Below are 15,130 nucleotides of genomic sequence, written 5' to 3'. Positions count from 1 at the left end.
TTTCCCAACAACCCTCGACAGATAGCAGTATCTGATTGCTTACTACCTGGCTACAGAGATAACGGAACAATGTGGAAATCCTTGAAAGGAATGAAATCAGGTGTGGTTGCGGGCAGATCCAAAGTGACCTTAGCAGGATAGGGTTACATCGATACTAACAAGATCAAGTGTGAATGCTGGGAAAAGCACATGCTTCAGTGTCAGCTCTGCCCACCCTCCTGTACAGAAGATGATATGATGTCCAAATGTGTGTAATGAGAGTGAATGTCATTGCATTGTAACTGTATACAGGGTCTCTCATATAAACTCAGACTGTCTAAGCGACGTTTCTACTCTCGGATACGTAAGCGACAGTATGGGAGGCGCGCGCTTAGTTCTTGACCTTGCAGAAGCGTGCACATGTTCGGCCGCGCAAGCATCAGTCGCCAGTCTGAATCCCATCTGCTAACGTGGTGAGACAGGTATCATTGCAACACTGTATTTTCGTATGTAAAAATTAATTTATGTACGAGACGGCTCGACGGGGACGCGATGCATTTGTTCAGCAATTTATTGTTGTTCACGAGCACAGAGTCACATAACTTAGTCTTAAATGCATTTAAAACTACTGGCTCAGTGCTCAGTAGAAGAACATACGCGCACATAAACAGTTTTAGCAGAGGAAAAGCTAGATGACATTGGTGCGAATCTTGAACGGTCGCCGAATAAATCACTCACAACTTTGGCACAACAAGTGGGGGTTTCTGCTAGAGGACCCGCATTCATTATAAATACCGGTACGTCAAATAACGTGTCTTCATATAAAATTGCGTTACCCTCGTACTTTTTTGAAAAGTTTCTTTAAGATTTTTGTCACCTGTTAATGTGTCAGGTGAATTTTTGTGAACTTTTTCATAGTGTCATTGATTGATATTTTACGACTTTTTGTACTTATAGAATTGTTGTTGTGTGTTTAATTTAAAGTTTTATTTGTTATTTAAGTTCTTAAAGGTTTAGATTGTTTCGGGTGGAAATGTGTCCTTGTTGCAGCTTATATTGCCTGAGAATTAGATGTTCCGTTCAAACAAATAATAAAAATAACTTGACACTAGCACGCCCAGGGTCCACAACCTTCCTATAACGCCCAAAGGAGTCATTTTGACTCTATACATAATTTTAACCCAGTTTACGTGTATGAATGTAAGTTTTTGTTTTTCCTGTTTTCTGTGATTTTTGCACAACTTGTACAGTATATTTTTGGTAGTTTTGGCGAAGTATATCAAGACATTGCACATATTCAAACTATGGGTATGAAAAAGATAAGTTCATGAAATCAAATAATGAGCAACTATTAAAAAAGTGTAAGCGTTAAAAATATGACTTACATCAATAAAGTGATATAGAATTGTAGTTGTAAAGTTTGTTACGTACATTGTACTTTTCAATGTACTGTATGAAGGAATAAAATATGTTTGAACAGCTCAACACACAACTAGAGGCCATTGAAAATTCGCACTTCCTAGTACGGATGGCAATGCAAGACCCACAGACTCCTATTGTCCTATTCTTATTGCAACTTTTCTTGACTTGACAGTACTTTGTCAATGACCCACTGTCGGATTGTTCACTTGATATGGACAGCTCTTCTGCTGTTCATGTAAGGATTTACCAATTATTGAGCTAGCTTTTGCAGAAATTGTGATCTTGCTATTTTCACTAATGTGATTTTCTTTTATAGCATGCAGGCATTTATTTCGGCCAGATCCAACGTGTTCTGATAAGACTGAACTGGCCACCGCCTTTTCCCTGTTCTGGTAGATTATTTGTGGGCCACCTGGTCCAGTGCATCAACACCATGCTTTGTCTCGTTATAACATGTGACTGCAGAGGGTGTTTTCTTCTCATTGTCAGAGATGATTCCGTCTGGGATGAGTGTCCCCAGAAGCACCACATTCTTCCTCCGCTTACCTTGGTACACAGTAAGGGTCATATCGTCATTCTTATAGATTTTTGTTGAGCAGAGTTTCTTACTTCATGGTTTTAAAACACAACAATATAACGGCATCCAAAACAATAATGAACTAATCCATTATAGTGTTACGTTCTACACGATGACTGTCTACTAATGTAAGTCAAAGTAACATCAGAAAGGGATTGATTTATATGCATAACTCTCTAGGACTCTAAGTGACTCCATTGGGCGTCTACGGTAAATTCGAAAAATACAAGCGTAATTTTTAATGGAGGTAAACAGATAATGGTGCTGTTATTATTATCCAATTAAACGACGAAAATTAAGGGTTACAGCAAACTAAGAAGGTGACTGAGGAGTCGAAATGACTCAGTGATGTTTGTATGTGTTTACGCGTCGTGCAATAGATATGATGTACACGAGTCCAACTGTCATTGGGACTGTAACTAATTATCCTAGTGAACCCGAAAACAAATTCGCACACATTGGAGGAACTGAAAGAAAATATTACGAATGAAATTACAAACATTACAGTGGCAGAACTCACTTGCGTCAGTCAGAATGTGGTTTTCAATACAATGCCTGTGTAACCCAGGAAGGAAAATACTTCCCGCATCTTTTATGAAGTATGATTTCATACAATAGTGCAAGTTCGGCAGAGTCAGAGTACAAACACCATGAGCTCGGTCTTAGTTTATATGAAAGACCCTGTTTTTAGATGTTTCTGACACGAGAGCAATAATAATAACTTAATGATAATGCTCACATTATGATTTTTTTTTGTGTGAGGAGTTTCAATATCAACATCTAAATGAGAAGGGCACCTAAAGATGTTTACGATCTGACTGCTTATCTCAATAATCCAACATTATGGAATAACATTTTTGAAGGATATTTCTTCAGTCTTGTTTCGTATAATTTCCACTAACATTCTTGACGAGTCTCTATTAAAATCGCATTGGTTTACGATAACACGTTTACATGATACTATTCTTTTTTAATAGTAGATAAAATAAGTGTCATATATATTCAGTCCATCACAAATCATAATTATTTTTATTTTGCATAGATGTGCCCATCGCTCCCAGAGCTAAGCCAGCTACTCTAGTTTGTTTCTTACTAACTCATACTCAGAATTCCGACGTGTTGCAGCACATTATTAGGACTAACTGCAAACTCTGAAGTACCTCTGTCGAGTGTGGAAATAATTTGAAGTAAATCTGGTTTTTATATTCCCGATTTTGACAAGTTCCATGAAGCATAATTGGAAGGAAAGAATTTTCCTCTCATTTTTCATAGCTTGGTTGTTGAAGAACATTATGTCCTACAAATTAAACCTGGGTGACGATTGTTGTAATTTCAGACAAGAGAGGTAGAGTGAGACAGAGAGAGAGAGAGAGAGAGAGAGAATAGAACAGAAATAATTTCTTTTATGAATTAAACTACGGTAGTTTCGGTGTCAGGTTCACTGGGAATAATCTTCAAACTTACTTGTGCACTCATAATTTGACTTCGTTGAAAATATTTTTTTCTTATCACAGGCATAGATCTCATTATGTCAGTTCATTGTAGAAGTATAGAAAGGTGCACTCATTAACGCTTCTCCACAGAATACTCAATTTAGAAAAAAATCCTTCCTTCACAACTTAAATTCCTCTAATCAAATCATCTTCACAGAAGACGCTCTCATTATACCTTCACACCGTACAGTACTACTACAATCAACAGCTTTTTTTATCTCTTCTGTTAGGGGCCGATGACCTTCGATGTCAGGCCCCTTAAAACAACAATCATCATCATCATCATCATCATCACCATCATCATCATCATCATCATCATCAATCTCTTCTGCCAGATCAAGGAATATTAGGTTTATGAATTCCCTCAAGTGGTTAATTAATTTACTGAATATTGGACGGCTCTCATTTTGTGGATTGATGCTGAATTTTTCGCTTGAAGAAGAAATATTTTAATATATAAGCATGCAAATAGTAAGAAACAGGGCAGCAGTTCTAAGACAATCTGTCCAGCAGAAATGGATAGCGTCGTATATTTCGGTACCTGATTCATTTGTCCTGAATTGATACGTTTATGGGATTATTCAGAATAGATAATACAGGTATGCGTCACAAAGATTTGGGCGTATGAAATTTTAGATTATCAAAATTTGACTGCCTCATAAGAATCATGGGCATAAGGGGCATTAAACATGCAAAAATGGCATCGACTACCTTAGATATTTGAGAACATCCAGTGTAAATTTATTGATCCATATGCATTATTCACAAACAAGTTCGTAGTTCAAACGTTCAAAATAACATCTACGACCCTCGAAATTGAAGAAAAAATGTTCCGGTAAGAATATAAATCAACCTGAATCAAGAACTCGATAATTTGACATTAGGCACCAGATAACTCCCATAATTGAAATGATACCGCTGGGAACACTCACATTTCCGAAGCAAACATTGAAGTAATTCGGCAGGCAATGATAGGAAACTGAAACTCTCAGAGGGCAAATTGGCGCAAATATTCGTTTATAGGAAGAGGAGTTAGGGATTGGAATAATTTACCAAGGGATATGTACAGTAAATTTCAAAATACTTTGCAATTATTTAAGAAAGGACTACGTAAACAACAGATAGGTAATCTGCCACTTGGGTGGCCGCCCTAAATGCAGATCAGTGGTGGTTGATAAATATTCGGTGTTCGGTATGGAAAGGAAAGCAGCTATTCACTTCTAGTCGCTTTCTTCCTTTGTCATACTGTTATTCTAACGTTTTTATTACAAAGCCTCTTTCTAAATTTTGTATTTTGAAATATAATATTGAACTAGCATTTTTATCCGTTCTCATCATCATCATCATCTGTTTACCCTCCAGGTTCGGCTTTTCCCTAGGACTCAGCGAGGGATCCCACATCTACCGCCTCAAGGGCAGTGTCCGGGAGCTTCAGACTCTTGGTCGGGGGATACAACTGGGGAGAATGACCAGTACCTCGCCCAGGCGGCCTCACCTGCTATGCTGAACAGGGGCCTAGTGGAGGGATGGGAAGATTGGAAGGGATAGACAAGGAAGAGGGAAGGAAGCGGCCGTGGCCTTAAGTTAGGTACCATCCCGGCATTCGCCTGGAGGAGAAGTGGGAAACCTCGGAAAACCACTTCGAGGATGGCTGAGGTGGGAATCGAACTCACCTCTACTCAATTGACTTCCCGAGGCTGAGTGGACCCCGTTTCAGCCCTCGTACCACTTTTCCAATTTTCGTGGCAGAGCCGGGAATCGAACCCGGACCTCCGGGGGTGGCAGCTAATCACGCTAACCACTACACCACAAAGGCGGACTTTATCCGTTCTTCGCAAGGGAATTTGCTTTGTATTACATGTTTCCTTCGGGAATTTATGCGAAGTAACATGACACTTTAAACACGTTTAATGAGAGATGTTAAAATGATATTTTCCTACGAAAGCGTGTGGCAGTAAAGTGAAATATGATGAAGTTGAAGAAAGTCGAAGCAGGATGAGGACGTGAAGTTACGACCATAGATTTGCAATCCAGATCCCCCGATCTTAATCCAATCAAGCACTTATGGGATACTGTCGATTCTGGTGTACGCTCCGTGAACCCCGCACCAAACACATAAGACGAATTGTGGGTAGCAGTGAGAGATGCGTGGATCCATATCCATCAAGAACGATTCCAACACCTTGTAGAGTCGACGCCTCGCCGTATTTCATACGTTATGTGGGCTCACGGAGGAGTAACTCGTTATCAACATCGCATTCAGTGTCTTCCCGTAACATTTGGCCACTCAGTGTATATTTGTTTGACACTAGTTTTCGTAAGTGAACTAAAGCATCCATAGCTTACTGGGCGGCATAGCGTTATCACTCAGCTGATAACAAAGTGATATTGGCAATCAGCTCTATTCTGTCTGACTGTCAGTCATTGACAAAGAATGTATTTGTATCTACACCTTATTCTCATCACCTAATACGGGGTCGAGGATGACGTAAATTTAATTTTACGATATGTTTTTTACAGCCGAATAAACTTCCTGTGTCAAGTTCTTGTTTTGAACTCGGCTTGGAAGGTATTGAATAAATATTACAGCATCTGGAGATACGTAGAGGAAGAAAGATAGTCTGGTACATTTCATCTCCGTATTGCCGATGAATGCCAAGCGTAGTGGCCGACTATGGAGCCAATCTGTGGACTCGGGGCCGCGTGGGTTCGAACCTCACCGTTGCCTGTCCTGAGCATGGTTTTCTGCGATTTCACATTTTCACTTCCAGGCAAATGCCGAGAGAGTTCCTATTCATATGCCATAGCCGATTTCTTTCCAAGCCGCGGTGAGTGGCTCAGACGATTGTGGAGCTGGCCTTCTGAACCCAGCTTGGTAGGTTCGAATCTGGCTCAGCCTAGTCGTTTTTGAAGGTGCTCCAATACTACAGCTTCGTGTCGGTAGATTGACTGGCACATAAAGGAACTCCTGCCGAGGTAAATTCCGGCACATCAGCGTCTCTAAATACTGTAGACATTGGGGGCATAAAGACAATAACATTATTATTATTATCATTATTATTATTATTATTATTATTATTATTATTATTATTATTATTATTATTATTATTATTTCTTTCCACCTCCTCACCCAACATTACTCGCCCTCATTCATTTTATCTTCATTAGGTAATCAACTGAGGTTGGCGTCAGGTAGGGCAACTCATTGTAAAAGTACGTCATGAAACTCATCTCACCTCAGCCCCGACCCCGCATCAGGAAACGATTGTAAGAGGTGGACATACATATATCGCTAATGACTGACGGTGGTCCGCATCTGTGGTGTAGTGGTTAGCGTGATTAGCTGCCATCCCCGGAGGCCCAGGTTCAATTCCCGACTCTGCCACTAAATTTGAAAAGTTGTACGAGGGCTGAAACGGTGTCCACTCTGCTTCGAAAGGTCAGCTGAGTAGAGGTGGGTTCGATTCCCATTTCAGCCATCCTGGAAGTGGCTTTCCGTGGTTTCCCACTTCTCCTCCAGGCAAATGCCGGGATGGTACTTAACTTAAGGCCACGGCCCCTCCCTTCCCTCTTCCTTGTCTATCCCTTCCGATCTTCACATCCCCCCACAAGGCCCCTGTTCAGCATAGCAAGTGAGGCGACTTGGGCGAGGTACTGGTCCTCCTCCCACAGTTGTATCCCCGACCCAAGGAGTGAAGCTCAAGAGCACTGCCCCTGAGGTGGTAGAGGTGAGATCCCTCGCAGAGCCCTGGAGGGTAAACAGATTAAGAAAAAAAGAAAGACTGACAGTCACATATAACTAAGTTAATTATCAATAGGCTTATCATTTTGGTTATCAGCTGAGTGATAACTGTACCGAGCGAGTTGGCCGTGCGGTTAGGGTCACTCAGCTGTGAGTTTTCATTCAGGCGATAGTGGGTTTGAACCACACTGTCGGCAGCCCTGAAAATGATTTTACACGGTTACCCGTTTTCACACCAGGCAAATGATGGAGCTGTACCTTAATTACGGACACGGCCCCTTCCTTCTAACTCCTAACCCTATCCCATCGTAGCCATACGACATATCTGTGCCTGTGCAACGTAAAGCAAATTGTAACTTTTTGTCTCCCAGTAAGATATTGATACCTCCATTCATTTTAGTTTACCTTAACTGCACTTCCCCCAGTATTATATTTATTCTCAATGATTTGTCTGTTAACTTCAAGAATGCGAGACATAACATTCAAACCCTTCGACAGTGCGTGCTGTTTAGTTTACCGTCGTACAGCGAATACCGAGATATTTTAAACGTATATCACACGCCATAAGTTTACAATGTTTAACAATATTTGCGTCCGCCTCTGTGGTGTAGTGGTTAGCGTGATTAGCTGCCACCCCCGGAGGTCCGGGTTCGATTCCCGGCTCTGCCACGAAATTTGAAAAGTAGTACGAGGGCTGGAACGGGGTCCACTCAGCCTCGGGAGGTCAACTGAGTAGAGGTGGGTTCGATTCCCACCTCAGCCATCCTGGAAGTGGTTTTCCGTGGTTTCCTACTTCTCCTCCAGGCAAATGCCGGGATGGTACCTAACTTAAGGCCACGGCCGCTTCCTTCCCTCTTCCTTGCCTGTCCCATCCAATCTTTCCATCCCTCCACAAAGCCCCTGTTCAGCATAGCAGGTGAGGCCGCCTGGGCGAGGTACTGGTCATTCTCCCCAGTTGTATACCCGACCCAAAGTCTGAATCTCCAGGACACTGCCCTTGAGGCGGTAGAGGTGGGATCCCTCACTGAGTCCGAGGGAAAAACCGACCCTGGAGGGTAAACAGAGTACGAACGAACGAACAATATTTGCATTACTCACATATTTTTCCTACATAAAAACACTCGTAGGCCGATTTGGGAATCCATCCACGAAGTGACTTGGCAAAGTGGTACGCGTTTTGTGGCTGTGATCTTGGATTCAGAAGGAGGTAGGTTTGAACATCATCATCGGCATAGCTGAAAATGGTTTTTCGTGGTTTCCCATTTTCACATCAAGTAAGTTCGTTAATTAATGCCGCCACCGCCGCTCTCCACATCCTAGCCAGTTTCCTTCCCATCGGCGCCGAAAACTAGAACGTGTTAGAGCGTCGTTAAGCCGTTAACAGAAGAAATCTGGTTAGACGACGCTATAGATAAAAATTACCACGGTTTGCTTAGCCTAACCGCTTCCTCCGTGCGTCAGTGGTAGGGTGTCGGCCTCCGGAGCCGAAGGTAGCGGGTTCAAACCCAGGAGAGGTAGTCGGAATTTTTAAGGGCAGGAAAAATCCACTCAAAAAAGCCAATCAATGCTAAAAACATCCTAAATATATGAGCTACGAATTTCAGGTAAACAAAATATGATAAATTATGAAAATATATTCTTTGTTTATTCCTGAAAATGACAATCATTTTCTTAAACGTCGTTGTCCGGTCGATTAGATTAGCAGGTTGCCTTTCCCTACCACTACGAGCGCTAATGTGAGTCAATGCAGAGTTTCACTTAAGCAGCACTACGGGCGCTAATGTGATTTAATGCATTGTTTCACTTAAGCAGGCCGGGCTGAGTGGCTCAGACGGTTAAGGCGCTGGCCTTCTAACCCCAACTTGGCCGGTTCGATCCTGGCTCAGTCCGGTGGTATTTGGAGGTGCTCAAATACGACATCCCCGTGTAGGTAGATTTACTGGCACGTAAAAGAACTACTGCGGGACTAAATTCCGGCACCTCGGCGTCTCCGAAGTTAGTGGGACGTAAAGGAAATAACATTATTATTATTATTATCACTTAAGCAGCACTACGGGCGCTAATGTGAATCAATGCAGAGTTTCACTTAAGCCCTCATAACTACATGCAGTGTGGACATTTTTATTCTTCTTCTTCTTCTTCTTATTTATCAGTTTACACTCCAGGGTCGGGTTTTCCCCCGGACTCAGCGCTTCAAGGGCAGTGGTGGACATTTTTCAAAACTCAGAAAACGCCTGAGGGTATGGAATCAAGGAACGCATTACAGAAATAATTATTTAAATAAGTTAATTTGGCTGGGGTTTGAATAAAAAAGAAGACGAGTAAAGTATGAAGCTATTTTCGACTGATTTTACGGAACTGCTTTTACACCGGAAGTGATTTTCGAAATTTGATTTTTAGTTTGATAGAACTATCCAAGACTCATAATGTGAAACCTTTCTGGGCCCTTTAGCCTTTCAACTTTTGGCACAATTGAGAAAACCACGTAATTTTACGTTTTTCTTGGTATGTGAACCCCTACTTTGACGGCTAAGTAATGTTTTCACATTGAAAGTCCATTTGACACTTCATGTCGTACGATGTCGGCAAGTAAAACATCTCTGGTGACACATTTGATGTTCACACGACAAAATTCATTAAAACTCAGCCATAGACGGCCAAGAGGGTTTGGGTTAACAGTGCCATCTAGTAGGCCTAAAGTGAAGCGGTACGTCGAAACTGACGAGCAGGCCGATAGACGGCGTCGAAATTAAAAATACTTGCAACGGTAGCGAAGACCATACGATTATTATTGTAATAATGATGTTATTGGCTTTACGGTCCCACTAACTAATTTTACGGATTTTGGAGACGTTGAGGTGCCGGAATTTAATCCCGCAGGAGCTCTTCTATGTGCCAGTAAATCTACCGAATCGAGGCTGAAATAATTGAGCACCTTCAAATACCACCGGACTGAGTAAGGATCAAACCTGCCAGATTGGAGGCAGAAGACCAGCACATGCAACGTCTGAGTCACTCAGTCTGGAACCATTATTATTATTATTATTATTATTATTATTATTATTATTATTACTATTATTATTATTATTATTATTTATTGTGTGTTTGTTTGCTTGTTTGATTGTTTGTTTAGCTTAAGAGTACTCAGCACGACGTCTGGTTTGATTCTCAACAGCTCTACCAGCACAGGTCCTAGATGGCCTGGGGTTCATTGTAGAGTCATTTTACGAAACGAGCAATGATGTAGTTTCCCGTTGCTTTCCTCACAAGCCGACCCTATGAGCGATATTTTCAAACCATTCATAGCAGAGATTGGCAGCGCAAGGAATGGCATTATTAGCATCGCTCATATCTCAGTCACTTTCATATGGTCAAAGCCAAGGTTAAGACTGATACAGGTCAATGAACGTAACAAATTTGATGTAACAAATGCTAAAAAGACAAAGTGCACTGTAAGGACAAAGTCTAGCCAGTAAAGACGTAATGTAGTATAATACAGTGTGTCCAGTTTGAATGTGAAATAAAATGAATCTTAATATCTTGAGAAGTAATAGAGTTCACTATAGCGATTGACTTCTGGAAGTAGTCAAAACAAAAAAATAAATGCATACCTAGCAGACCTCGATATGCGCACCATTAGCTGAAGAAAATTAAGGAATACAGGTAAGATCAAGTAGGGATCAGTGGATAACTCGGGAGATATGAGACCGGATTGATGAATGGCGAAAATACAAGAATTAAAAAATGGGGAGGTCTGAAAAGAATACAGGTGATTGAATTAAGTATATAGATAGTGTATGTAAGCAAAGCAAGAATGGTTGAAGGAGAAGTGGAAGGGTGATGTATGGTTGTAGGCAATATGGATGATGCATACAGGAAAATCAATGAAGCTGTCACGTTTTACAGTCTGTATAAACTAACGTATGAATAAATAAAATTTAGGAAATAGCTGAAAAGCAACAAATTACACCTGAAAAAGAAGGAAATAGGTTAATAAAATTACACATAGGAAAGATTTCAGAAAGGGTGTTTTTTCCGTAGGTATATCATCATAAATCGCCCTACCACCACTTGAATTGAAAAATGCTGTTCAAGGTTTGTTCCTGAAGTCAGGTGTGCAGGAAATATTAGATTAAGGAAGTCTTAAAAGAAGTATATGAATGTTGTTACTTGGGTAGTAGGACTTCGGCTTGCCAGGGGCAGGCTTTTTTTTTGACGATCGTAGGCGACTTGCGCCTCGTGATGAGGATGAAATGATAATGAAGACAACACACACAACCAGTCCGTGCCAGAGGAATTAACCAATTATGGTTAAAATTCCCTACTTTGCCGGGAATCGAACCCGGGACCCCTGTGACCAAAGGCCAGCACGCCAACTACTTAGTCGGAAGTTAAACAGGGACAATAACCAGCTCAGAAAGAATGAGAATACAAGCTTTTGAAATGTGGTGTTAAACGAGAATGCTGAAGGTGAGATGGATAGATCGAATCACGAATAAAGGGATACTGGATCGACTTAGTGAGAGAAGATCGATTTAGATAAATGTGACGAGGAGAAGTAATAGAATGATATGACACATCTTAAGACACCCAGGACTTGTGCAGTTGGTTTTTGAAGGGAGTGTAGGTGGTAAAAACGGAAGAGGTAGAACAAGTATGATTATGACAAGCAGATTAGAGCAGATGTAGGATGTATGAGTTACATAGAAATACAAAATTTGGCACAGGATAAGGTAGCTGCATCAAATCAGTATATGGACTGATGACTCGAACCACATCATCAGCAACAACTGATGTTATATATATTATCGAATTAACGATCAACAATGTAAAAGTGTACCGTAATTAATGATATTTACTTTAATTAAGTTGTTTCTTTTTCACGCATTTTCTAATTTATATTTTATCATAAATTAGTTTCGGCAAAGTGAAAAACCTAACAGTTAGAAATTAACTAAGTGGAAACTGGAAAGAGACTGCTCCCACTAGTGTATAACAAAGAACCACTAAAGATTTTAAGCCCTCAAAACTAATCAACAATGGCCTCTGTCACCTCTTCGCTCCCTCTCATCTCCATTAGCTGATGTTACTGTCCAGCTCCATGCTGGCCTTTGGTCCAGATAGTCCCGGGTTCGATTCCCGGCCAAGTGGGAGATTTTAACCCTAAATGGTTAATTGCCTTGGATCGGGGACTGGGTATTTGTGCTATCCCCAACATCCCTGCAACTCACACACCACGCATAACAGTAGTCTCCACCACAACAACACGCGGTTACCTACACATGACAGATGCCGCCCACCCTCATCGGAGGTGTGCCTTACAAGGGCTGCACCCGGCTAGAAATAGCCACATGAAATTAAAATTAAAGCTGATATTACTGCTGCACAACAGCTAATGTGGTACAATAGCTACAATTATATATTCAAATACATGCTTCCTTTACAATTAAATATTGGAAATCTTGATGATTTTTCCCATTGTCTACAGGTGAAATTAAACTGAAATTTACCTCTATTCACTTATTAACCACCTTCTTTCCATTTACATTGTTACGGCTTCCTTAACAATTACATTGTGTCTGACTAGTACGCCCCGTTTGTTACTGTACTCTACAGAAAATATTTGAACTAGGAAAGAAATAACAGTTTCTAAATTCCCCGCCACTCAAGAAAAAACCGACAGACTTATCCTGGAAGTAAGATAATGACATTTAAGGCGAATATTGTTACAAAGATCACATCAGGCTCAAACCGAAATCTTTCAATATCTGATGTGAAAAAGAATGAGCTAAGAAAAATTCATTCATTTGAGTCGGTATGGAAAGGCAATACCTGATGAAGTTATCACCTTAGACGTTCATGGTACATTTGCTGAAACGCGTGCAAAAATCAATGAGAGAGTGTTGTCTGATTGGGCTCAAGCTTCTACAGCGGAAGCGGCGGAGCTGAAGTCCTGACAGAGCAAACAACCTGTTGAGCGTGGCTTGAACTTCGAACATGAAGACAGTTCATAAGCGCACGTTTACGCCCTAACACATGGGAGCATTATACTGTTTAACGTATTAAAACCACCGTTTAGAGGTGGTGAGAAATTTACTCTTTGCTCCAAACTGAAAGCAAATCAATCTACATTACATTCTATTAGTTAAAGAATATTTTAAATTTTATTATAATTACTAATCACAAACAGTGCAGTATTTCCATCCATTTAATCCGAAACTGGTTTTAAGACTCTGTAGGGTCCATCGACAGTGTTAAGATGATTTAAAACATTACCATAGGTTTGTCGCACCTTTTACAACAACATTGTTACTTTGCACACTCTTACACGTGTCCTTTCTTTTTCTTATTTTACAGTTGATCTCAACGGGGCTCCACTTTAACTTTTTAAAACTTATTTTAACTCATTTTGACGACACGCTCCTAAATAATCTTAACACTGATGATAGACCTTAGAGTCTGAAAACCGGTTTTGGATTAAGTGGATAAAACCGAGCTCGATAGATGCAGTCGCTTAAGTGCAGCCAGTATCCAGTAATCGGGAGATAGTGGGTTCGAGCCCCGCTGTCGGCAGCCCTGAAGATGGTTTTCCGTGGTTTCCCATTTTCACACCAGACAAATGCCGGGGCTGTACCTTAATTAAGGCCACGGCCGCTTCCTTCCAATTCCTAGGCCTTTCCTATCCCATCGCCGCCATAAGACCTATCTGTGTCGGTGCGACGTAAAGCAAATAGCAAAAAAAAAAGAAAAAAAAATGGAAACAAATAGTGTGCTGATACGACTGCTTGTGATTAATGACAAATATTAATACTATCACCAGCACTGTTTACTAAGATGGTTTTGATATTTTATAGTGATTATGGTATTTTCAATCCGAACGGATTTTTTTAAATTATTATTATTATGGTTATTATTTTTATTAATAATATTATTATCATTCAACATTTGAATGATGTTTTGTCATGAATATGTGAGTATGTTTAAGAACCTCTCCATTAGATTCAAGTTATCGTACACAAGTGTGAGGTACTGAAGCACTTACCAGCACGCCATAGCTGAGATGAGAAGAAGCTGAGGGTTGCTAGCGGTGGTAGTCTTACGGTCGCTCCTCCGTGTCTGATGTTCCCATCGCCTTGGCGCGATATTTTATAACATAGCGACAACGGCGCAATCTGGACGAAGTGACATGAAAGCTCGCTGCCCACCACCAATCTGTATCCCATTCTCTTTTTGATTTCCACCCTCGCTTTCTTTCTCGTTCCAACCCGTTCGACCGCTCCCACTCACCACGTACTCCCCGGAGGGCGAAGAGGGGATTCGGCTCGATACATCCACCAATCACGTAGGAGAACCGGTCTCTCGAAGCAGCAGACACTCAATTGTATGTTGTGTATTAAATGGAATATTCACTCTCATCGATACGAGAACGATACCGTTCTCGAAATATATCAAAGGTATTCGTGTCGACTTCCCTGTGGCAACTTGGGCACGTTTCCCATGGGTAACCACATTGACTTCTAAATGAGAAATAAAATATATATGGTATTTCCGTTAAATCCACACCTCTTACAAGCATACTCAAAGCAAACAACTGTTTGTCCTCCGTTCACATGAAATGCTTTCACCTTTTCCATAAACTATTTTACTGATCAACACTAGGTGAGCAAGTTTCACTAATTGTTCCAGATCTCTTCATTCTGCAACTCACAAGGTGCTCATTTGAGGAGTGAGTGATCAAAAGGCACTATTTCCACCCTAAGGAAGTTGTGAAAGAATGCAAGGAAAATTATAATAAATGGCAAATGGAACGTACCCATGATCTGCTGTAGTACTACTTCTAAGCAATTACATCTTATTGGTGTGGATAGCTCATCACTGGATATTTTTTGCCGAAATATAGACCTCGAAATCCGACAA

The 15,130-nt window shown here is 40.9% G+C and overlaps 1 protein-coding gene across 1 annotated transcript in view; it reads right to left on the bottom strand.

Annotated features, from left to right (window-relative positions):
• LOC136864932 (adipokinetic prohormone type 2) overlaps positions 1 to 14,374 on the bottom strand; it is a 28,755-nt gene extending 14,381 nt beyond the window's left edge. The window contains exon 1 of the mRNA XM_067142340.2: positions 14,256 to 14,374. Coding sequence (XP_066998441.1) covers positions 14,256 to 14,266 — 11 coding nt within the window. The 5' untranslated portion in view covers positions 14,267 to 14,374. The remainder of the gene's footprint in view (positions 1 to 14,255) is intronic.
• Positions 14,375 to 15,130: the final 756 nt, after the last annotated feature.

Source organism: Anabrus simplex, chromosome 2, assembly GCF_040414725.1.
Source record: "Anabrus simplex isolate iqAnaSimp1 chromosome 2, ASM4041472v1, whole genome shotgun sequence".
NCBI classification, from domain to species: Eukaryota; Metazoa; Arthropoda; class Insecta; order Orthoptera; family Tettigoniidae; genus Anabrus; species Anabrus simplex.
The sequence above is the reverse complement of the archived record's forward strand: the minus strand, read 5'-3'. Positions and strand labels throughout refer to the sequence as shown.